This window comes from Xiphophorus hellerii, chromosome 9, assembly GCF_003331165.1.
Source record: "Xiphophorus hellerii strain 12219 chromosome 9, Xiphophorus_hellerii-4.1, whole genome shotgun sequence".
Classification (NCBI taxonomy): Eukaryota; Metazoa; Chordata; class Actinopteri; order Cyprinodontiformes; family Poeciliidae; genus Xiphophorus; species Xiphophorus hellerii.
Genome location: NC_045680.1, coordinates 4,412,423 through 4,436,805, shown reverse-complemented (window position 1 = coordinate 4,436,805; position 24,383 = coordinate 4,412,423). Strand labels below are relative to the sequence as shown.

General features: G+C 35.8%; 1 protein-coding gene across 1 annotated transcript in view; it reads right to left on the bottom strand.

The window, feature by feature from the left end:
• fcho1 (FCH and mu domain containing endocytic adaptor 1) overlaps positions 1-24,383 on the bottom strand; it is a 50,472-nt gene that overhangs the window by 14,149 nt on the left and 11,940 nt on the right. The window contains exons 2-13 of the mRNA XM_032573159.1: positions 19,506-19,556; positions 12,188-12,279; positions 9,505-9,579; positions 8,900-9,041; positions 8,650-8,802; positions 7,769-7,873; positions 5,208-5,306; positions 4,244-4,340; positions 3,979-4,096; positions 3,128-3,152; positions 1,343-1,403; positions 298-488 (exon numbers count right to left, since the gene is read on the bottom strand). Coding sequence (XP_032429050.1) covers positions 298-488; positions 1,343-1,403; positions 3,128-3,152; positions 3,979-4,096; positions 4,244-4,340; positions 5,208-5,306; positions 7,769-7,873; positions 8,650-8,802; positions 8,900-9,041; positions 9,505-9,579; positions 12,188-12,279; positions 19,506-19,532 — 1,185 coding nt within the window. The 5' untranslated portion in view covers positions 19,533-19,556. The remainder of the gene's footprint in view (positions 1-297; positions 489-1,342; positions 1,404-3,127; positions 3,153-3,978; positions 4,097-4,243; positions 4,341-5,207; positions 5,307-7,768; positions 7,874-8,649; positions 8,803-8,899; positions 9,042-9,504; positions 9,580-12,187; positions 12,280-19,505; positions 19,557-24,383) is intronic.

The following is a 24,383-nucleotide window of genomic DNA, read 5'->3' as shown; positions in this document are numbered from 1 at the left end:
AATCAGTAATACTTTCATAACAAATTTATGTCAGGTCATGATTTCTTGGTTAATGACAAGTTGTCTTAACAAAGACATTTTGAATAATGTCAACTTTGTATTAAAAGTGTCATGATTTACTGAATTACACTTTATGACAACAGTCATAAATATTCATGAAGACTTACTCATGTTCATGACAGGTGTTATGTCATGTTTATGACGGTGTCGTGACAGTCTTATTCACAACACGTCAAATAAAGTGTTACCATCTGTTCTCTTATAAAATGTATAAATGCAGCAGATCTCAGGAATAACCTGCTGCCTTGTCCCTCTGTTGGGCGGCAGCGTCAACGTTCCCACGGTGGCCTTCAGCTCATTCTCTGTGGCGACAGAGTTGCTGCGACTGCTGCTGGCTACGGGTCGGATCTGGATGTGGAACTTCTTCGGCTCCTCGTCGTCAAAGTCTGAATCGCTGGAGTAGAAGTTGTCCTCCTTCTCAGAGCAGCGTAAAGGAAGCGTCAAGAAAAAGCAGCTCAGATGGCAAATGGTGCTGCGAAACGATGGAGACTGGCTCTTGAGAGAACGCCAAAAATTATTTTAAAATTTCCTTTGAATTGAGAATAGTTTTAACAATAACAAGGTTTAATTGTTGCAGATTATCTGTGTGACATATAAAGTAAATAAAAAAGTCTGGATGTAGCTTAGAATAACAAGAATTAGCTGCTGCATGTTTGTATTTTTAAAATTGTATGCTCATTAAAATGTATTTAGCCCATTTAAAAGTTGTTGTTTTTGGTTTACAACAATAAATAGAAGTGGATATATTTCATATACTGACGGTGTCAAAACAGATCTATTCAATTCTTTTTTCAAAAAATAAACTAAGTATTATATTTTAAATAGGTAGTTTGGAAGTTTATGACATTAAGGAAAAAGATTACATTTTAAAGAACAAAATGAAATATACATTTAAGCTCAATGTTATTGATATAATTCACAGGCTGATTTAGATTTAAAATTATTTTAATTTAACCAAAAAGTTTAATTTTGATAGGAAATGAGATGATATTTTTTAAAGATAGTAAATCAATGAAAGAATATAAAAAAATATCTTTACTTTCTCAAACATTGGAAAAATGTGTATTTAAACCCTTCAAATAATGGCTGAGAAGATTTTTGCATGATATTTTGATGATTAATCTTTGCCAATGAACTCCAAGGTTTTGAGGTAGTAAGGCCTCTTCGCCGTCATCCTAATCTTTTGCTCCATCTACAAATATCAGATTCAATTTGGACTCTGACGGAGCGAGTCCAAAATGTTATTACTTTAATTCACACTATGGATGGAAAAAAAGGATATCATTCTGAGTGCTGTCAGCTCGGATGACGAATCCCTCGTCGTCTACTTCCAGGGGTGAATTCTGAAAAAACAAGAATAAACACAGAGAAAGTTAGAGAGACAGACAGCAGCAGCTCAGAGACAAACGATACGCATTCGACACACAGACATGTTGTCACATGGCGTAGTCCAGCGCTTACACAGAGCTGTTCATTTGAGAAACGACAAGAAATATACCTCATCGATTGTAAACAGAGTTTAATTCAAGTGTTGGTCAGTGACTTTTACAGGATCTGAGTAAGAGCTCAAACAATGTTGTGTCCTGAAGCTGAAAAAGTAATTTAATTTATTTAGAAGCTGTACATAAATATTAAACAAATAAAGAAAAGTTTAAATCTGACCCATATGAAACTACAGATTCCAATAAGTCAATCTGTAGAAACTGACTTACTGCTGATTAATCTGAGTGTTAAAGTGACAGAATATGATTCAGAGAAGAAGAGATTGGTCTAATCTAAAGGAATGGAGATTATAATCCAACCCTGTACCACTTCTCTCTTCAAGAACAGTTGAGAAACAAAGAATTTATCCCATTGGAGACGGTCACAAAGTCATTTCTAAGGCTTTAGGACAACAGTGAGAGCAACTTTTAACAAACGCAAAAAAAAAATCATTTGAAAACTGCACATTTTATTTACTAAGTACTACTTGGTTATTTTTGTTTATTAATATTTGTTTATTTGTTTGAAAATTGCAAATTCAAGTTTATTTTTAAAAAATATGACAATACGTGTCAATGAACATTTTCATCTCTAGTCCCATGTAAAGTATGAAAAATTATCCAAAGAAATATATTTTCACATCACTGCATCTGCAAAGTTACAATGCTGGCACTGAAATAATGTGATGGAATATCTTGTAGATTACTTTACTATGCTTGCTTACTTTGATCAAAACTGTCTTATGTTTACAGAAATTGGAAATTAAATCTGAAGCTGCCAGTCACAACTTTTCCTGCATGGTAAATGTTAGTGCAAGCTCTGAAGTTGGTTTTTGGAAGATTTCTCATCGTTTATTACACGCACTGATTGCTATCAAAGGTATTTTGCATCTAAATGTACATTGCATCTTTGCATTAACTTTGCATTAGATGAAATCATTAATAAGCATTAAAAAGTGAACACGAGAGGCTTTCTAAGATTCAAACAGGCTGATCACTATTTAGAAAATTGTGTGCTGTAGTTTTGACTATTTGCTTGTCCAAACACTCCTTCAAGAATGCAGAGAAGGAAAAAAAAAATCTATCCAAATGTTGAACTGATCATAACAGTAATCTTGTTGTAACTCTTCATCACAAAATCTAGCAGTGAAGAAAGGTAAGGAGAAGCAGCCAGAGCAGTTTAAAGACATTTTGTTTACTCTCTCCTTCATCATCCGCCTGTTAGATGGATTTTTGGCAACGTCCAAAGCCCTTTCACACACTTACTGCTCTTAACACGGTGCTGCATGTAGGGAAACACGTACACACGTTTCCTCACGTGTACACACTCACTTCCACTGTCCCGGCAAGATAATCTTAGAAAGTTCTTCTCAGAAGTACAGGAATAAACTTGGGAAACCCCACATCATCCATCTTGTTATTTAAGCACATACACACACGATCCCTCCCTTCCAAACTCTGGACAAAAACACCCCTGTAATAGATTACACACCCTCAAAACATCAGAGTATCTGGTATCTAGGATAGGGTTAGTCTCAGAATCTGTGTTTTTTAGCTTTTAGCTGTGAAATATGTCAAATACTCACCAGTGCCTCTGGGACAGCTGAATCTCTGCAAATATAGAAAGAAAAAAACCAAAAATTGTTACTTTTAGCTTAGTCTGAAGTCAGAAGTAAAGAGCAGATGAGGGGAGTGAGTAGGAAGGAAGTGCAACACCGTTGAGTTTCTGATAAACCTAAAAATTGCTAACATATGGTGATACCTGGGGATTTGACCCAGAGGTTTCATTTCTGATTTACTGAGAGAAAGAAAGAATAAAAACAAGATTTTTGTGTCTTATTTGATAATAGAAAATATGCTGTCCTGATAAAACTTTAAGAGAAGGCTGGAGAAATATTGATGTCAATATCACAACAGCTGCATTTCCATTACACATGTGTAAAATTAGATCTCAAAACACAATTTCGCCATTACAATGTTTCCTTTAGATAAGAAATGCAATTTAATCACAAGTAAATAAGTCTGTTCATGCAATTAATAATTAAAAATCAAAGCGCCGAACACTTACAGGACTTACACTCTGGAAAAAATTAAGAGAGCACTTAAAATAATCAGATTCTCTGGTTTTACTTTTTATCGGTATGTGTTTGAGTAAAATGAACATTGTTCTTTAATTCTATGAACTACTGACAACATGTCTCTGATATTCCAAGCAGAAATTTTTGTATTTATTTGCAGAAAATGAGAAATGGTCAAAATAACAGAAAGGTCGCAGTGCTTTCAGACCTCAAATAATGCAAAGAAAATAAGCAGGTTATTTATTCATTACATACTGTAGTGATCTAGTTCCTTTGAACTTTGAAATGTCTGAACTAGCCATTACTCCTCCTTAAAGCAGCCTCCTTTCCTGTATGGCTTTTTGTTTGCACAAACTCACGTGGAGTCTGGCTCCTTGTCCCTCTTTCCCAGACCGGGGATTCTGAAGGCTTTTGTTCGAGTCTTTTTCCCGCCTTCAGGGGTCAAAGCTGCCATGTACTCCTCAAAACCAACTGAAGCTACAAGAAAAAAATACACATTTTTTTTTACCATCTTATTTTTTAAATAGACATTGCCACAAAGAAAAGATGTAATATTTTTTTTTCTTTTTGTTTTATGCTCAATCTTAATTCAGAGTAGATGGAGAAAGAATAAGCTCACTGTACCTGGCCTCTCTTTGCCCGTTCCTTTCTGCTCAGCAAATTTCTGAATGAGGATGTCGATGCCGATGTTTTCCACATTCTGCTTAAACTCCTCGTGGACCTACAGCCCAAAGTGAAAAATGAGTTCTGAATGCAAGGCTTGCCCCAGAAAATTTACTAGCTGAGGTTTTCCTGTGTGTTTTTGTATAAAACGATATTAAGTTGACAGGAAATGTAAAAATATTATTGGGTAATTATGTTACTTGACAATACTTAAACTCATAACTATAGAGTCTTAAAAACAATAAATTAAAAAATAAATTTGAAATTAATACCAGTTACGGTATTTGCATTTCAGTTAAATACAAATTAAGTCATCAGTTAGTGAATATAAAAACACGATGTGATGCTGATCACATTTAAAACCGGTCCATGGCATAAATGAAACAACCAGCTGCATGCTAGCAAAATGTCAGTGCTGTTAAATTCGATTTAATGGTTTCAGCATGGAATAATCAAATATTTTAAATTATATTCTAAGATTCTAAGGAGCTGGCAAGTTTACTTTGTAAAAGTTTACAGAATAATCTTTATAGTTAGATTGCTTTGTTACCACAGCTACAAACTGATGCTGTGAGTTTAATCTTTGAGTTTGAGCTCCATCTGTTCATAAATACATCTTATAATACACTGGTAGAAAGCCTGAAATGCTTTTATTGTTCCCACAGTTTAGCACATTTGCACAGAGCAAGTACACTCAAGCATCATTTCTTGTGCTAAATCAATAAACCGAGCCTTAAAAAAAACTAAATTTAGAAAGAATGAACCAAAACTTGATGCTACGTCCAGCTCATAACTTATTCTATTCTGAAGACTGAATCCCAAATGCTTACAGTACAAAGGGGAGCGAAAGGCAGAAAAGCAAATTTCCAGATAAACAGGATCTTCATTATCATCAAAGCCGTGTTTCATATGAAGTCCAACTCACCTGTCCCACCTGGACGTGGGTGTCCTCTATGGAGTGAGAGTAACTTTTAATCAACTGTTTCATCTGCCTCAGATGCGCCTCTTCAATTTCCTGAAACCTCTGCTCAAACATGAACACGGTCACAAAAACACAGAAGAAATTAGAAATTTTACCCAGAAAATGCTGAATTTGTCACATTAACTTTGTTTGATTTGCAATCATTCAAACAGCCTTTGCATAATCGTCACAAATAGGCACACAGATGAGATCTTACTGTCGAAGCATTTCGAAATCTAGAAGATTATTACGAAAAATGATCAGTTACACAACAATAACTGTCATTGTGCAACTTAAAGTACTTTAAGCAGTTAAAGCCACATGGCATTTCACTTTCTCAACCAAAAAAACCATATTTCAATAACTGCAGGTGTCAGTATTTTTATTATTTTGCTTGTTAATGGTAAAAGATGCACCAAGACACATAAGAGAAAGCAAAAAATTCTTAGTTTAAGAAAAACTTTCTAAAGAGATCTCCAGAAATGTAAGATTTAAGAACATTTATATTTGTTTGTACTCTTTCAGCCAGATCTTTTGTTACTATGTTTTACAAGTATAGTCTTTAAGAAAGTTGTTTTTGTTGAGGAAGTTCCACCAGTGAGATTTAAAAAATAGGAGCAGGATTTTTGCAAATTTAGTTTTACATCCAGATCTATTTCTCTAGAGTTGCTATATGCAGTGACATGCTTTTATTTTGTCGTTTGGTTGGTTTAGAACAGTGGTTCTTAACCTGGGTTCGATCGAACCCCAGGGGTTCGATGAGTCGGTCTCAGGGGTTTGGCGGAGCCTCTGCAGCGGAGGTAAAGACACATTTGTGTAAAGTCGTGATGACACGCCCCGCTTGGCCATCACTTGCTGCAGAGGATCATGTTACATTGCTCAGCCAATCAGGGCTGCGGGGAATTTAGTGCACGCAGTATCAGCGGCTGTCGTAGTTGTATGTCGTGTGGTTTCTTTCTTAATATTTTAATCCATACTAAATATGTCGAGCAAAAAAAGAAGAAAATGAACAGACTTTGCTCTGAAGATGCACTTGCCAAGGTGAAGCCACGCCTCTCTGAACTGGTCTCCCAAAAACAACAGCAGAAATCACACTGATTTGCAGGTATGTCATTTGTGCAATACTTTATTCTGGCCCCCAAAAAGTATTTTGTGGATTCAAAACAACAAAAAACAAATTAAATTTAAAATAAAAACAATTAAGTTATTTAAAAAATGTTGAATTCTTTGAAAAAAATCCAAATTTATTTTTAATTAGTAAAATAGCAAAAAAAATATTTTTGGGGGCTGAAATTCTTTTATGGGGCCGAAATATTTTTTGGGGGCCAGAATAAAGTGATACTGTAACTTGCTGTGAGTTCATGGTTTTGTTCTTTGAGCAAAGGTGACGTTCATGCACGGCTCATTTTGTGCACCAGCAAAAAAACATATACCTATGTTTTGAATTTGGAAAAAAAAATAAATTTATTTATCACTAAAGAAGGGTTCGGTGACTACGCATGTGAAACTGATGGGTTCGGTGCCTCAAAAAAGGTTAAGAACCACTGGTTTAGAAGCTAAATACTACTGCATTAAAAAGTAAAATTATTAAAAATGAGTGTTATTGTTTACCAGTATGGTAGCTTGAACTGAAGACTGGAGCTTCTTTAATCCCAACATTTAGTAATAAAATCAAATGGGAAGTACAATGAACCTTCTGTATTTGCAGGGATTGGGGATCACAACCACCCACAAATAGCTGAAATAGCTTTGATTTTATTTATGAAAGGTTTCCACTAACTTGCATGTCTACAGACAAAATCCCAGTAAAATACATAAAAGTTTTGGTTCTTTAAAGTGACAAAATGGGAAAAAGTTCAAGGGGAATGAAATGTCTTCTAAGGCACTGTAGTTTCACTTTAATGTTTGATGTAAAATCATCCTAATATTAAAACAAGGAGGAAAATGCACGCAAAAATGAAATCCTAAATTATTACTCTAAATCCAAACTGGATTTAGAGTAATAAATCCAGTTACTCTAAATCCAGAGTAACTGGAGCTCATTAAAAAGTGCAACAAATTATATATTTTTTAGTCTAACAAAAACACCTTGGAACAAAAATGTCACACACCTTAACAATTACAAACAGACCTTCCTCCTCTGAGCTATTACAGGAACTAATTGGTCACCAGGACTCCATTCATTATTTCAAATGTAAAACACAGAAGTGCTCATTGGGATTTGTTAAACATTTCCATGGAAACAGCTGCTGTAACCATGGAAGCACAGAGGCAGTGATTAAAGGTAATGAGCATTTTACAGCTTGTGTGTGTGGAAGTGGGTGTTTAGGAGTCGGGGGTTTAGGTGGGCTGAGGTTCTTTTATCAGGGGCAGCGCGCGGCTTGATGGTACATGAATAGATGGGATGGCGGGGTTCTGTTCTGTTGGGGCGCCACACAGAACGGCTTGAAGCCAATGAGAGGGAGGAATGGATGAAAAGCTAGATCAGAGGGAGGGCGATCAGTAGCGCTAGAGTCGACGCTGACCTGGGCGGACTCGCTCATCTTCTGCTCAAACTCTCCTCCCACACGGTTGTACTTCTCGATGCACAGCGCGAAGGACTCCGCCGCTTTCTTAGACTTCAGCTCCGCCTAGCGAGGAGAAGAAGGAAAATTGCAGCTTTCAAGCTGCTGACTCACAGAGCTGACATTAAATTTAACAGAACAGCTGTATTGAGACAATATCAGAACTGTAATTAGAAATGAACTAATGCAATATGTAATTACTGAGCTGTAGCACGTTGGGTGTCTGCAAATATAACAGTGGATCTTTGCTCCAGAATGAGACAAGGGAAGTAACTTTGCACTGTAGTCACACAAAGGTCAACAATAATGTGACATGATCAAACATCACTGACGAATCTGAATGGAAGGCTTAAGAGAACATTACCAACAGCTCAGTAATGTATTCGTCCATTTCCTGGTAATTTTGAGGACTCAAATTAGCTCAGTTCTTAGTACAAATACAAAAGATTGCTATAGAGATATTTTTAAATTCAAAACTGGAAGAAAAATATGGATGTATGGATGGATCTTTTAGACAATGGTAGAAGGAATAAAATATGGAAATATTCTCCTTTTCTTTTTCCATACTTATCCAAAGCAGGAAAATTCATAAAAAAGTAAGTTTTTTTTCGTTTTCAAGCTTTTCAAAGTTTTTGAAAAGTAAAAATTTTATTAGCAATCCAACCACATTACTCTGTTAACAAATGATACTGCAAATGTGGTAAATTTCAAGTCTCTGAGTCTTTAGGAAGAAAAATGCAGCACAATTTAATTATCTCAATTTATTTCACGGAATTTTTTATTTTAGTTTGCTCACTTCTGTGCCAAATGGCTGAGGACTTAATTTTAAAGTAGCAGCAAACCTTCTCTAGTTCTTTCTGCGGTGCTCCTTCCTTCCTGAGTCGGTCCAGCTCCAAACACTTGGTGTGGTAACCTTCCTTCGACTTCTGAAGGTGGCCGTTCTGAACCTGCAGCGCCTGCACAGCATCCACCGTTCCAACCATCTCCTCCTTTGTCTGGTTGACACACAGTTCACATTCGATGTCTTGGCTTTATTGAGGGCATGATACAAACAGGCTACATGCAACACATGTTTACATTCCAGGCGTTTACCTTACGATGAACTTTAACTTGCTCATCTCCATACTTGCTAACATCCCGGATCAGATCGTTCATCTTCTTCATCAGCTCCAGGTGGCACAGAGCCAGTTTGTCAGAAGATACCCTAAAAACATCCCACATGGGCGCAAAAGTCCTAAAGAAAACACAGATAACCAATCATTAACCAATAACACTAATGATTGGAAAAACAAAGATTTAATAAAGAAAAAATATTCTTCTTATTGTCTCAAATAATTAACAGTGGAGCTGTAAATGACTTTATGCATGTGCAACTTTAACTTAACCAACATCTGGTTTCAGAAGTTTATTAGAGCAGATACTTGTGGTTGGTAGTACATCTGCAGAAATCTTACACAAATGTTTGCTTTTGTTGATCCTTTGATGAACAAAACAACACAAACAGTTAAAAACACACATGCATTAAAGTATATGAGCTAAATATCACACAGGGCAGTGATTTAATCATAAATTTGGACATTTGGTGATGCAGATGGCACTCATACATATAACACATGCAGCCATATGACAGTCACATTGATAATTACAACAACAACCCCAGGGAGAAAAGGAAGCACTAGCTACATGTCTGTACTCACCCCAGTTGACTTCCATTACTCGCTATTTTAGCCAGTTTGTTCATTGATTTGGAATAAGTCTCCTCAATGGCAGCCCTGGAAAACAAAAATATTTTAACACAATCAAGTCATTTAGAGGAACTTGTGACACAGCAGGAAACAGGATTATACCAAAAAAATTACAGTGCTCTAAAAAATAAATGTGAGAAGACAAAGTGATCTATCATTTGGGGTTTCTGGTTGCATGTTTGTAGCAAAACTATTAAGTGAAAAAGGCTACTAACACTCAACACAGAACAGCTATTATCATGCTTTTTATAAGGGTCTTTATCAGAATCAACTAAAATCCTCAGATTTCTACTGTACAGAAATAAATAAATCAGTAGAAATCAATCACAAAGCTTTGATTGGTGAACTTAACTTGAAATAACTCCTCTATTTCTTGCACCACCGTCCCCACAGCAAATCTAACTGCTTTGATTCGCCAAACAAATTGAGAAATTTCATAAAGTTTTCTGTAACAAAAAGCTTTCAGGGAACACAAAAAGAAATAATGTAAGGAGGAAATTCATCAAAACAGTTGCCTAACCCTGATCTGGCTGGATCACACTCTGGTACCAGAGCACTTCTGTTTCATTTCCTGACCGCTGGTTCGTTGTGTGCTGCTTTCAAACAGATAAGTGAGTTCCTCCTGTGAGGAATGTGGACAAGTGTTCTGAATCAATGTCAGGATTATATCAGCGGCATAACAGCTTCCTCTGTGCGTGCCAACCTTCAGCGCTGACATCCCAATACCCTGTGGAATCCTACTTTCATAACAACTTATTCCACTTTTTATTTTGACTGCAGCATTTACGTACTGCAGCCAAGTAGATCAAACTCACATATGTATTTTGCAAAAATAAAGAAAGTGAGCATCATAACTGCTAATACTGCTTCAGTCAGAAAGAGAAACCCTGGCTTATGTCCTGTATTCAGAGAGGAAATGTTTTGAGATGAGATAAAAATTCACTTTTCTTGTTGTTTTGACTTTAAATATCTACAAGCACCAAAGCAGATAAACACAACCCAGTTAGAAAACATACACTAGTTTATTGATTTAAGTGTAATCAAATTTTGTATATCAACCTGACGTAGAAATATGTGAAAGGTCCATTTAAAGTGAAAATTTGAGTCAGTTGATTTCAATAAACAGACAGTCAGTCAAGAGTGGACACCTAATTATATTAAAGTCAAACTTTATTAAACTCTAAACTTTACAATGTTAGTGAAAGTGCATCACTGCACAACCAAAGGAGGTGGAAAGCTGTACTTTAAGACAAAGGCATTTGAAAAAACATCATAAGATTTTGACTTTTTAAAATTTAGGACCACATTCACTTTCCATACTAGTAATTAGGTCCTAACACATTCTAAAACTAACTCTGATTAGCAGAGATCACCTGAAGTGTGGACTCGCATGTCACAAAGAAATATTTCTGAGCAGAATGAAATATTTCCTGTATGTCATGTTTGTTTGGTACAGTAAGCATAAACTTTACAGCAACTATGTAACTGCAGAAAAGAGCCTGCAAACTTTCAAGTTAAATCAAAGACAAACTTAACAGCAGAATTTATAACAAAAACACAAATTAAACTGAAAATGAAACCCACATTAATCCTTTCAAAAAGCCAAAATTAAACAGATTAAAATGCCACCCTAAAATTTATTCTTATCCTTTTGTATGCTAAGACCTTTTAACTGAATAATCATTAATTAAACTACTGCTTATAACAAGAATTTAAGTCTGATGGGAAACCAGGGAGTGGGCTCTGATAAAAATGAGAAATAATCTGCTGATTCATGACAAAAGCTGCCTGTTGTTAGATTGTTTTAAAGCATTACATATTGTTTTTTTTTTTTTAATGAAAGCCGTAAACGTTTAAAAAGATGACAGATGTAAGCTCCTCCACTCTTACTAAAAACCAAAATCAGAGATAAAACTGAATATTCAGTTTTAGAAGTCTTTTTGTATGTTTTCATGAAATATCTGCAACAATGGAATGGCAGCAATGAGACAAGGTTTCTTAAAATTTGTTTCTGTTAATTAGGTGCAAACATGTTCTTTTGTTAACAACTCAGCTACTTCTACCCTTGAAAATATATATGCTTCTTTGTAGCAAAGTAATAAAGTAGAACACTTTATTTAAGATTTTTTATCTGAGAAAATATTTTCACCTCACCCAAAAGTTGAGTTGGGTTTTCTGGCTCTAACATTTTATTTACAGTAGCGACGGGTTGAAAATGTTGCTGAGCTTTGTGAATGGAGAAAGAAAACAATGTTCATTTGATAAAATTTAAAGTTATCTTTAAATTGTATTAAATTTACAGCAAAGAGCTTCATGACACATGAAGTAATGGTGTTTCTCCAAATGTACTTAAGCAGCAAAAAATAATGGTGAAGACATGAGTCAAAGGTTAGGGAGTCGATTTGAATAATATTAAGAGGGATATACTTGATTTTGCTGTTATCTGTACGCTCCTGACAGGTCTTTGAAAGCACACAGGTTTAAACACATGAGCGATAAACCAGCAGATGAAACTAAACACTTCATTTCTAATCTCTGAGCACATCACCCAGCCTAGCCCTTTTCTCCTCTTTTTCTCAGAGTGCAGAGTCAGGAATGTTGGATTTCACCGAGCCACCTCCCACATCAACCTTACCTCTCTCGGACAAACTCGGCGAGCTCTTTGGTTGCCAGCTGGCCATGCTTCATGTTGTGGTATAGCACGTCAAAGCCGGCATTTTTCTCCCCCTGCAGAGGCACAAATTAAAACAGATACCTCCTGTTAGCACCAAGCCAGGAAACATCAAACTGGCAGATCTCATCCAGGTGATGAAAACAATTTTTCAGGGTTACAGAGAGCAAACAAGTTGCAGTAAAACTAGAAAAACAGTCTCACCGGTACACTACTGACAGTTTTGGATCAAACTAATGTTGTAAAATATATCACCACCGTTATTTGGCTGTTTTGAACTACAAACAATCGGCAGTAACCAGGTTTCAAAATGCTATAATGCACCTTTCTTTAATACATACTTGGTAGCCACTGTTAGTAACACAATTTATATTTTCACACACATGGAAATCAATTTGGCAACTAAATTTACTTACTTGTACTGATCTCATCCTGCTTAATTTTACATTTTGGTGTCATTTTTGATTTTTATTTTCTAAACAACTCTGTTGTTTGAGCACATTAACTTTTTGCTGGATAATGAATAAACATGGGTTTCTTTGCTCAACACTAAATCCCTTGAACCTTTCAGACCTAAAATATAAAAAACAAAAGTTAGGAAACAACTTTAGAGATGTTGCTGCACTGTGAACAGACATGCTTCCTCCTGGTTTAATGTAATTAGGCTGTTAAGCTTATTTGTGAGCACTGATGTTTGGTGAAATTGGCCAAAAACATGTAGGATCAGTGATCCAGAGGAGAAACTTTGTGTTTCACTCATTCATTAATATAGCTAGTATTTGGAGCAAATATAGCCTGTGTTGGTGAGTGATTTTGAAAATATGATGGAAATGCAGTGTGATTTTTGAAGATCGACTCCTCACTTGCTCCACCATCCGGTAAAACCATGATCAGTTCTAATTTTGATGGATGGCGATGCGTAGGTGCTGCACACTGCACCATCATGGCAGAGCAAATGCTCTCATTAACTATAATGGGTTAGTATTTACTGCAGAGTCCATTCTGTGGTGGAGTGAAGTCGAGATGTAAATTGGGTCTAAGTGATGATGTGTCCAACATTTGACATTTTTCTATGCAGCATCCAGCATTTCACTACTGTTTGAGAAAAAAATAATCAAATATAATAAAAATACTACAAGAAAATCACCACTCTCTTAAGTGTCATTAATTTTTTTTCCATCTGTCAAGCACAAATGTAAAAAAAAAAAAAAAGTCAGAAAACCAGAGTGCCTCCTGTGCAACCAAGAAGATTTAACAGACTACATCATCACCTCAGGTCCATCAGTGCTGTAATTTTACAAACCTACACCTGTCTTTACATGACTCTCTATAATCCATGCAAGTCCAGCTGAGACAGACACACAGTCACTAAAATGGGTGTGTCTAGACTTCAGCCTCACATTTTTTAGTAAACAGACAGTTGGACTCCTTGTGCAGCCACAGACAGCCAGCTGCTTCTCAAGACCTAAAAATAACCCGTTTGAGGAGAACAGACCCTTTTCCAGGTACCAGGGGAATGGCTGGAATGCCAAGAAAAGCTTGGTAGTCACCACACAGACATATGTACCCAACAAACGGAGACACAGACTGCTGCAAGAGGAAAAGCCAGACATCAGAAAGTAAGCTGAGAGGAATCTTAAACAGACAACACCAGATTAGACAACATTAAGCAATCAATCTCTTGTCTATAACTCCTTTATTACTTAATTAAAAAACAGAAGATCTGATTTGACTTTAATAGATGTCCCATGTCCTTTTGGTCCTTCTTAGGTAATTTGTGCACATTTCACAGGTTAACCCAACATTGCAGAACTTAATCTGATAGTTTTAAAGACATTTTTCTCGTTCCAGAAATAAATTTAAAAAACTCTTAAGTCCTGGTTCAGGGATAACATTAATAAAAAGTGGTTGTTTGTAGGGGCATTTCTTCACATAATGCCCCTCAGAGCATCTTTCTCTAACCCTGTTTTTAATCAGACTTCCAAGTCTCAACCTTCAAATAGTCCTTTAAAAGTGCATCAAAACCTTCAGTACCTTAGAAGATCCAATACTACTAAACAATCTTAAAATATATTGTGTTTTTATGCTCTGTGGCCCTGCTACCTCCCTGCCTGTCAGAAAGGCTGTAGGTTGGCCTCTCGGTTGGTACACAAGTGACTTAATATACCCTGATGCACTCATTTCCAGCAGTATGCAGAGGAGCTGAATATTTTATTTAGTTATCTTACTTGCTTTAGTTGTACATATTAACCTTCCCATTTTTTTTTCTTTCTTTCTGTTTCCCCCCATCTATCTATTTGCTGTTCTATCTTCTATCCTTAATGACCTGGGTGGGTTGGGTTGGGGTATCACTGTTTTTGTTGTTTATTTTCTGGTTACATAAATGACAGTTGGACAGTCGTATTCTGGAATTTATTTGTAACTGCAATCTTGTTTGGACTCACTCACTGATGATGACAATATAGAAGATCCCCATGCCAGCGTCAACCCACGCCAACTGGTCATCGCGGTCTGATCGATGATCCGGATAGCATTGTATTTTGATAACTGTCCTGCAGTTTTGTTAATTTGTTGAAAACAATAAATATATTAAATAAAAAAAAAAATATATATATATATATATATTGTGTTTTTAGAAAAGTTTTGGAGAACATTTTAGGAAACTTTTACACTAATTTCACAATTTGAACAAATTTTTCAAGATTTAAAGATATTTATTTTAACAGTAACCTTAAAATGAGAGGCTATAAATGAATACATGTCAATTGTTCTGTTTTATTTAATTTATTTACTGTTGTAAATGGTGGTACTTTACCACCCTTTGTAGTTGAAAAGGCAGACAAAAAAATCCTTCATAGTTTGTTGCAGTTGTGAATGCTTAATGTGGAAATTCTACCCCCACAGAAAGGTGAGCTGACAGCTTCAGTTCAGGCTTCAACCAAACACACACACACCCCCACACACATACTCTATCTTCACAAGGACTTTTCAATGACTTCATTCATTTTTTATTCATTTTTATTGCCTAATCCTAATCAAAAACAGTAATACTTCTTTATGCCTGCGCCCCAAAGGAGAAGTGGGTCTTCACAAAGGTATTGTAGGAGAACTAGGTCTTACGAGGTTAGAAATGCTAAAACACACACACATACCTGCCTATTCAAAGCTAAACACAGCACCTGTCCACCCATACCTGGCAGGCTGATGTAGCAACTGCATACAAAGCTAGTCTGTCTGTTGAAATGTTCATCTGATCCTGCATGTCACTTCAAATTCAATATCCAACAGAATGTTGCATTCCAGCATCTTGATAGTGCAATTATTGTGATTCAATATACAGTAGTTCTGCCTCAAATCAACTAAAATCATTAACAGTTTATAGTGATACAGAACTAAACTAAAAATGTAGTGAGTGTGCAAATATTCTAGGACTGCAGAGTATATGGCAATTGTATATCCTCATTACAATATCAGTTTCTCTGCAACATTCACACTGCAGAGACACTGCTTGGAGTGCAATGACTGTTTACAAATATATTCCAAGTGTTGGACAGCAGATGTTCACAATGGACAAATATGATTTTACCTAAAATACTAATAGTCAGAGATTGGCAGAAGATCAAATGAGAAATACAAAAAAAAGAGGAAAACAGGCAAATATTTTACCTGATAATGCCATCGCATTCGTTACCAATATCACAATCAGAAGGTTTTCTAATCAGAATCAGAGTCATGCAGAAGTACAATGAAATTAGTTTAATTTCAGCCCCATCCAAAGAACAAAAAAAAAAAAAACATTATAAGACATGGTGCAACTCTTGACCAATCACTGCTGGAGATTGACACCATCCCCAAACCTGTGAGAATGAGCAGACATAGATCACGGATAGATGGAATCCATCTACAATTGTAGAATGCATCAACATGTTTACAACACTTTAGATCACAAACCCGAAGCTATAAAGTGCAAAAAAAAGTCAAAACAAATATTTCCATAAAATCAGAGTGTGAACACACTGAAATGTCCAGCATATCACTGACATTTAAAGATATTGTTCCAGCAAAGTGATACAGAACGATAATTTTAGATGTGAATTTAGGCCAAACCTTGTAAATTAGGGAAGCTGGAAACATTCCCTGAGTGCCATAATATATTCCTTAAACTTTAGCTGAATGATAAATTTTTGTCGTCTGATATATGCAAACCCCCATACTTTACTCTCCTGCTAATCTCTTATTCATCAATTAAGTTGACCGAGTCGGTCATGCGTGATCGGGTTCATTACCATGACAATAAGGCGAATGGTGGCAATAGAGACGCCAGAAAGTTTGGGGGAGGTTTAAAGAGATGAACAAGTTTCTTACAATGATTCAGACACTGTGGGCCTCTGAAACTGGTCAGAGATCTACTTTAAATTCTTAAAGAGAAATTATTTTAACTCTGTATACAGGAAGTCAGCAGCGGTATGGTGAAGTTAAGATGACTGTTTTTTCCTCTTCTTATTTGAAGCATTAAACATTAGAATTAAAACAATTGAGTTTACAGACAATCATGAATCTCAAAGCAAAACAAATGTAGCACCAAACAGCAACTTTACATGACTTATCAAATAAAATAAAGATGTATTTTTTAGCTGTTAAAGCATGTTAACAACCCAAAACTTTAAAATAGTTGATATTCGATTTAACTGGGACTTTTATGTTTTTTCTTAAAACAACTAGATACAGATTGTAAAATGTGAAGTCACAAATGAGCTATTCATGTACCAAAGCAACGCAAACTATGTTGCTCTAAAACTATAACAATTTGCTGGTATAATTAAATGTTTCTTTCCAGCAGCTGCAATGCTCATTAAATAGTCAATCACACACAAGTGGACCTAATAATTTTCTTTACATATAGCTACTGAGGAACACGTTCCTCTGTGTTGTCTACTGGAGAACTGTGTGTGTGTTTTGTGTGTCCAAGTTGAAACCAAGCTCACTTAGTTCTGATGAGAGACAAATGGTTACACATCTCCCAAGCTTTAGCTCTTACAACATAAGGAAGTGAAGTCGGGCAACCTGTCTGCCAGAGGTTTGCTGACTCGTGCAGAGCGGTTCTGCTTAGTGGGCAGGTAGAGCTGAATGAACACTTCCACAGCAGAGACAGTACCATCAGAAGCAGAGAGCTGCAGCTCTGCAGCACAGATGGCCAGTTTGTTGACTGATGTAAACATTCACATCTGCTTCTCTGAAATGATTTTCCATTTGTTGTATTAAACATGAGAAGTAGACATATGGCTGCTTCCCGGATAGAAATAGATGTCATCTGTCGTGATGTTTGTGCTTGTAACTGAGATATTAATTTGTGCTCTCTGAAGGTGTATTTCCTGTAAAATGGAATAACTAATCTGTCAAACACCAAATATATATATTTTTTGAATTCCAAGGAAAACGATTATTCTTTAAAGGCAGTACTTTAAGTGTTATGCTTTTTAATCAAAAAAAGAAAAGCAAATAAGCAAACAATGGGTTTTCCTAAAACAAAACTTTGTTTAGTAGTTTAGAAAAAAGAATAGCAATGCAGGTGTCTAGAAAAATGTTCTGTATTATACGTTTTTGGCTAGTTGACCAGCAGTCTGTCGCAACAATCAACTTTCAATGGCATCTCTAGAAGTCACTTTAAACCACAGAAATGATCTACAGTACATCAAACTTGAGAAAATGCCAGAGAAAATACTTTCGGATTTCTCTCAGGTGCATATTTTGGTGTAAAGCAAACTGGAATAACAAAGCATCACTTTCATTTGCTGAGGATGTATTTAATCATAGCTGCAGGCTTTCCCCCCGAGCACAGTCCTTATGCAGTTAATGGAAAAAGACAGAGCTCCATGAGGAGGCTTTGTGACCGGCTGCGAATGTTCTTGAGCCAAACAAGACGAGGCTGTGTGAGCAGCTCGTTCCCAAGCGGCTCTGTTGGCTAATTAGCTAAAGGGCTGTTTTGTCTTACACAGCTTTTTAGCTCTGAACGCAACCTGGGTGGGAAAGCGCTTTTTCCTTACTGTTAAACAGACAGGCTTGTAAACAACAAGCTGTAGCTAAATAAGTTTAAAAGTCTGAAATCTCTTCTTCATCCTGAATTTTTTTTACATAATAGCAACCTGACACACTGACAGTTTGGTCATGTATGTTTTCTGTCTTAATGAAGTTTTAAGCCAACCTTAATAATTATTGACATTTCCCATTTCTCAATAAATTAAGACAGTTTTATTGCCCAGCATTTTTTTAATGCCCCACAAACAAGCATTACTGTGGACATTTCAAAGTACAAGAAAGGGAAAAAAGGGAAGTAGGGCACACCTGAAATAGATGCGGCAGGTGTGCAAGAACAGAACAGAATGGAAAATGTCAGGGCTCATTATAAAAAAGCAGGCGACAAAGAGAAAAGGAGGCGACTAGAATAGCTGAAAAACATACAATATGATCAGAACAAAGCAGAAAGGTCAAAAGAGTATACATGACAAAAATAGTAGCCAACGTTAGTCTGTCATTGAAACAACTCTTTTGTCCCAGGTGGCCCATTTGGACCCACTGGAGCCAGGTTCTGGAGGAAACTGGCGTGCTAGAGCTAGCTCCGTTTTAGAAAATTCACAGAAACTGAGTTATCACAGTGCTAAGTTGTTATGTCACAGCAAACATCAGTCTGTGACAGACTTGGTGCTTCTCCAATGCAGATTTCCGGGCCAGAAAGAACAAAATGGAGTTGATATCAATCACTGGCATCCAACCAAAACTGGAACCACCTCATTAAAGAATGGTTAAATAACAAGAACTATTGTAGCTGAATCCAAACCATTAATCTCCTTAATGTGCCATGAAGCAAACTGGAAACAGGCCATTATGCCGCACATTAGGAATCTGGTCAGTCAGTTTAGAAAATGGAAGAATAAAAAGTAAACTGTCAAATTTCTGAACAGCTAAAGCAGATTTCATATCTTCCCTCCCTTTTCTGTGCATTCACAGGTTAAAATATTATGTAAGCTCATGTTTTCAGTTGTATTCTCCAGATTAAAACAGTTTTAGGCGGTTGTACAATATTGGACAATCTACCAATGATATTGGTAAATATTGGTATGTCAACATTAATTGTGATATTTTCTTCTTTCCTCTCTGTTAGCAGCAGAAGCATATTGTCAACCAGTGATTGGAAGGCAAACATCTGGGGTTCAACGCATGTATAATAGTAAAACAGTAAAACAGTAGTAATTACACCATTAAATGTGTTTTCCAGGACACTCACCCAGAAGTTGTTCTGAAAGACAGCCATTGCTATTCAAAGGTAGCCAGCAATCTGTGAAAAAAAGAAAAAGAGGTGAAGAATCATCTGAGCAAAGACTGGTATTTTTATTTTCTTCCAATCTGACATTTTTTCCACTACCAGAGGAAATAACCTCAAGAAAACATTTTGGATTTCTTTATTAGTTTGAAAAAGGCATTTATTTTCCGTCTTGGTTGTACCAATTGGCAACCCGCAGTATCAATATCGCAGCAAATTGCACAAAAATGAGCTCTGTAAAAACTGTTTTCTTTATAATAGCACCTGAGACACCTTTAGAGTAGGATGGGAGTCCCTGGGGAAAAGAAGAGAAAAGCTTAACAACTGTCTTGAAAGCAGTAAGTCAAAGGATGGAGGCTGCTAATGAAGGAGGGGGAGTTGCATTAGGGAAGAGGATGATAAGAAAGAATGGAGACAAATTGAGGTGTCAGTAAATACAAAGCATGAAATATATACAGTTATAAGGTACGAGTGGCTCAATGTGCAACACTAAAAACGATAAAAAAGCTGTTCCTAGATCTGATATTTATAAAACCCATAATGCCTGGTTTCAAAACCAGATCGCTAATTCCAAATTAACTGCCTTAGATTCCTTGACTGCTTTATTCAAGGTCTCTGGAGAGCGAGAAATCACATCAGAGTGAATGCAAAAGGCGAAATTGGTCATATGCAGGAATCTATAGCAGCACAAAGATTTGTCCCACCCTTTTTCAAATTGGTCATCGGCTTACAATTTAGCAGCAAATCAAAAATAGTTGTCTCAAAATTTAATACAGCGTCACATTGAAGAGTGAATTCTACTGATTTTCTAACATCAAAAAGAGGGCCTATAGATGGATGGATTTAGGGTCAGTCAAGTGGACAGATGGACAAAAAGATGAAAAGACTGAAGGAAAACTTATACATGAATAAATAAATTAGTGCTGAAGCTAACGATTATTTTAGAAATGGATTATTCTGACAATTAATCGAGTAATCAGATTTTGATTTTAAATTGCACAGTCTGCAGATTTTTCATTTAACCATTTAAGCTCACTTTATACAATATTAAAATACAGCCCAGACCAAAAGTTTGGACACACCTTCTCATTGAATTCAATGAGAATTGACACACCTTCAATGAGAAGGTGTGTCCAAACTTTTGGTCTGTACTGTATATAAAAATGCAAATAAAAACATTCTTTTTTTAAATAAGAAAATAAACATTGTTGGCTAAATCATTTGTAGCAAAGGATGCATCTGCAGCTAGAAAAATACAAAATAAATATTTAAGCCCTTTCTGCTTCGCTTATCAGTGCAGTGTAATCTGCTGTCAATTTTTTAATTAACCCATTAAGAGTTGTTTCTTCAGCAAATGCCATATTTTAGAGTTATACTCCAAGTACACTCCAATTACTGATTATTTGATTGCTAAATTAGTTAACGATTATTTTATCAATCAGTTAAAATAAATTGATAAGAGGATGGATGGACAGACAAAAAGGATGAATTAATACATAAATAGATGGAAGAACAAAAAAAAAAATTCAGAAAGAACAAAACAAAAGAAAGATGAATGATTCAAATTGACGTCTGGAGATTATTTTCTATACTCCTGTTTTGTTTTTCCATAATATCCAGAACTGAAAAATACTCTGTACGTTTCCAGACTCTGTAGCATCAGACTCTTTATTAAAATTCACAGGTAACATTTCAAGAAATGCATTTCAAACAAGCAAGCAACTGCCCTTTCCACAAAAATCCATAATGAGGAAATTATTTCCCAGGGGTTGCCCTATAAAGGATTCTTGCTATCTGCTCTATTCTGCTGACGGCGTGTGCGTGTGTGTGTGTGTGTGTGTGTGTATGTGCTGACAACAGCCTTTTCTCTGTATTGGCATTGACTTGGCCTAAGCCTGGTGACCTGGTATTAAACAGCAGCTGCACACAGACAAAAACTCTGCAGCACAACACACACACACACACACACCTCAAGCCAATACACCTCACACCTTATTAATTAACTCAGTAGAGGGAATGGAGGCCCTGCAGAGAGATCGTAGAGAGGAAACAAAAACCTGAATTCACAAGAAGCAGAGAGAAATGCAAGAGCATGGCCAAAATGATACCTTCGCATGGATTACCTCAAATTAATATCAAATTTATGGTTATCACAGCTTAGTAAAAATAACCACAACAGACAAGAAATAAACAAGCAACATAAAAAACCTCCAAAGGTGCAGGTTAATTCTTTATTTTCTAATGAACAGAGTAAGATGACAGAAATATTGCAGCCATTAAATGACATATTTCAGTTATTGAATATGAAGACATGCATATTCCCTCTCCATCTTTTTACTCTAATCTTTGTATGATGTTGCATTTTGTATCACAGCTTAGCCTATCTGAAGCGTGGAATCCGTCAAGTTAATTTTCTATTGTTCAAGCTTTTGACATGAAAGTCTAATCTTTCATCATGTTATTAACATGACTATTAATGACTATTTGCGGGTTTTTATTAAAGTCCTTTTTGAATGATATGACCTTGCATTTTTGTCTTCCTGAGATGGATGCTTGTATTCCTTCAGTACAAACTGTTTTGAGTCTTTTAAACGCAGGCTGTGCCTTGCTCTAGTGTTTAAATGGTACACAGACAAAATGTGGGTTCAATTAGTTTTACTTGTCCCAACAGAACTACACATAATGTGGTTGCACATACGTGTACCCATATGTACCCATATTTTTACTCCATTGTAGATCTACAGTACTTGAACACAACTGGCCAAACCTGAAAGCATGCCTTCTGCTCAGCAACAAAATACTAAGATTTGAATGAACAGGGTGCAATGAAGTTCATCAGACTGGTTATAAGAATGAGCTGCAAAAAAAAGGGATTCTCCCCTCAAAATTCTTAAAAAGATAGTGTTTCCACAATTAGAAGCAATTAAACAAAACAAATATATTGTTTAAATAACTAAAAGATTTCCAACTCAACTCTAAATGTTATCCAACTCAAAATGCCTTTATTAATATGATCCGCAAAACGATGTTGAAATCCTATTTCACCTCTTTTTCCTTGCTCTAACCCACTGCAAGGGCTGCAAGAGAGAAAGTACTACGATGGCAATAATATTGATAAATATTGTGATGACGTCAGGTGCAGTATATCCCTATTTTTTCTTTCCTGATCTTTCTCATCGGGTGTGAGAATTTCCTGCCGTGAGACTCTGTCCAGCTGGCAAAATAGTACATTAGCAAATAAAATGAAATATATTAGCCAACAATTATTGAACTCCAAACAGTCCTTTGTTATATCAGTGTGTGTAATGTTTCTATCTCAACCACGATGCAGTCCTATGTATTTGATATTGTGGAGCCATACAGGTAGAGGAGGAGGAAGAAAAGCAGCTGACTAGCCCTGAAAATCAGATTCTTCCTGAAGGCATATAAACAAAAAATAGGAGCTGCATTTGCAAATACACTGTCTACTTCAACAGTTTGAAGTAGGCATTGCATGAATCCTACCTTATTTTGCACACATTTTTAACAGAGAACAATCCAGAGGCAGATAGAGGTGTGTATGCTCCCCCATAAGGGACACACAGTGTGGTCGGCTGTAGAAAAGCTGCTGACATTCAGCAATCTCCATCTGGTTGCGACTAACGTTTAGCTGAAATCAGCTCCGAGGCAGACAGGAAGATCAGGACACAAGGTGAACTCAATATTTTAATGTCTTTCTGACTGCATTGTATTTTTAAGAAAATAACCACATAAAATGTATTAAATTAAATTTAATTCATTATGAGAAGCTTGGTTGAGTAACACTCAAAAACTAGCATGCTGTTATCAGAAACTAGTGGTAGTTGTACTTCTTTCAGTTTACCAGAGAAAAATATCCTTTAACCTTTTATATTCTTTTTCCCTATAGAATCTGCATTTGTTAACATAAACTGTGCAAAAATCCTTTAAATGGGATGGATGTGTCTTACAAACTTACAAACTCAACCCAAAAAGCTCCAATTAAAGCATAATTATAGCACACACATTTTAATCCTAAATGCTTAAGATGAAACTAACTGGATTTAGTCTTTGTGTCTCAAAAATGAGTATGTTCCCCAAAAAGGTAATGAATAAAGTAATATTGTTGCCAAATACATATTTAAAACAAACAAGAATTCAAGGTATGAAAATTATATGACAGCAAAAGCCCAATGTATCAAATATGATTAAAAAAATCTACATTTAAAGCTATACATCAACTTTTTTTAAAGCATCCAAGAAAGTAAATTTTTTTAATACCATTCCTCGAAAATTATTTCCTTTATCATGCGTAACAAAATAAAGCCTACGCTGTCTAAAAAGCATGTTTGTACAATTGAAACCGAATTTTTTGAAAGAAGCTAAATAAGAAAAAGAAATTATGCAACTATCTTTAATAATAAAACCAAACAGATATTATTAACTGTGTGCAGTAAACTGATATCCAGAGCAAGTATTTTCTCTTTTCACCTTTTTTAATATCTTAGCAGATTGTTTCATCATATCAGGCTGAACTTAATCAAAAATATGTGTGGTTCTTGGGTTTGGACATAGAAAAATAAATAGCTCACAGAAAAGAAACAGCCTCTAGGGTCGCTGAAGCACACCAAAAAACTGCAAAATGTTAATTAACAGTATTTCCTGAGTGTTGTAAGCAGTACATTTTATTATAATTAATGTAATTATTGCACTTTTTCCATTTGTCGTATTTTCCAAAAGTTAAATTTAATCATTTCTCTGGATATCTGAGAAAAAATAAATGTATTTAGTTGAATTTTATCATATCCAAGTTCTATAAATCATAAAATCAACATGACTGAAGTC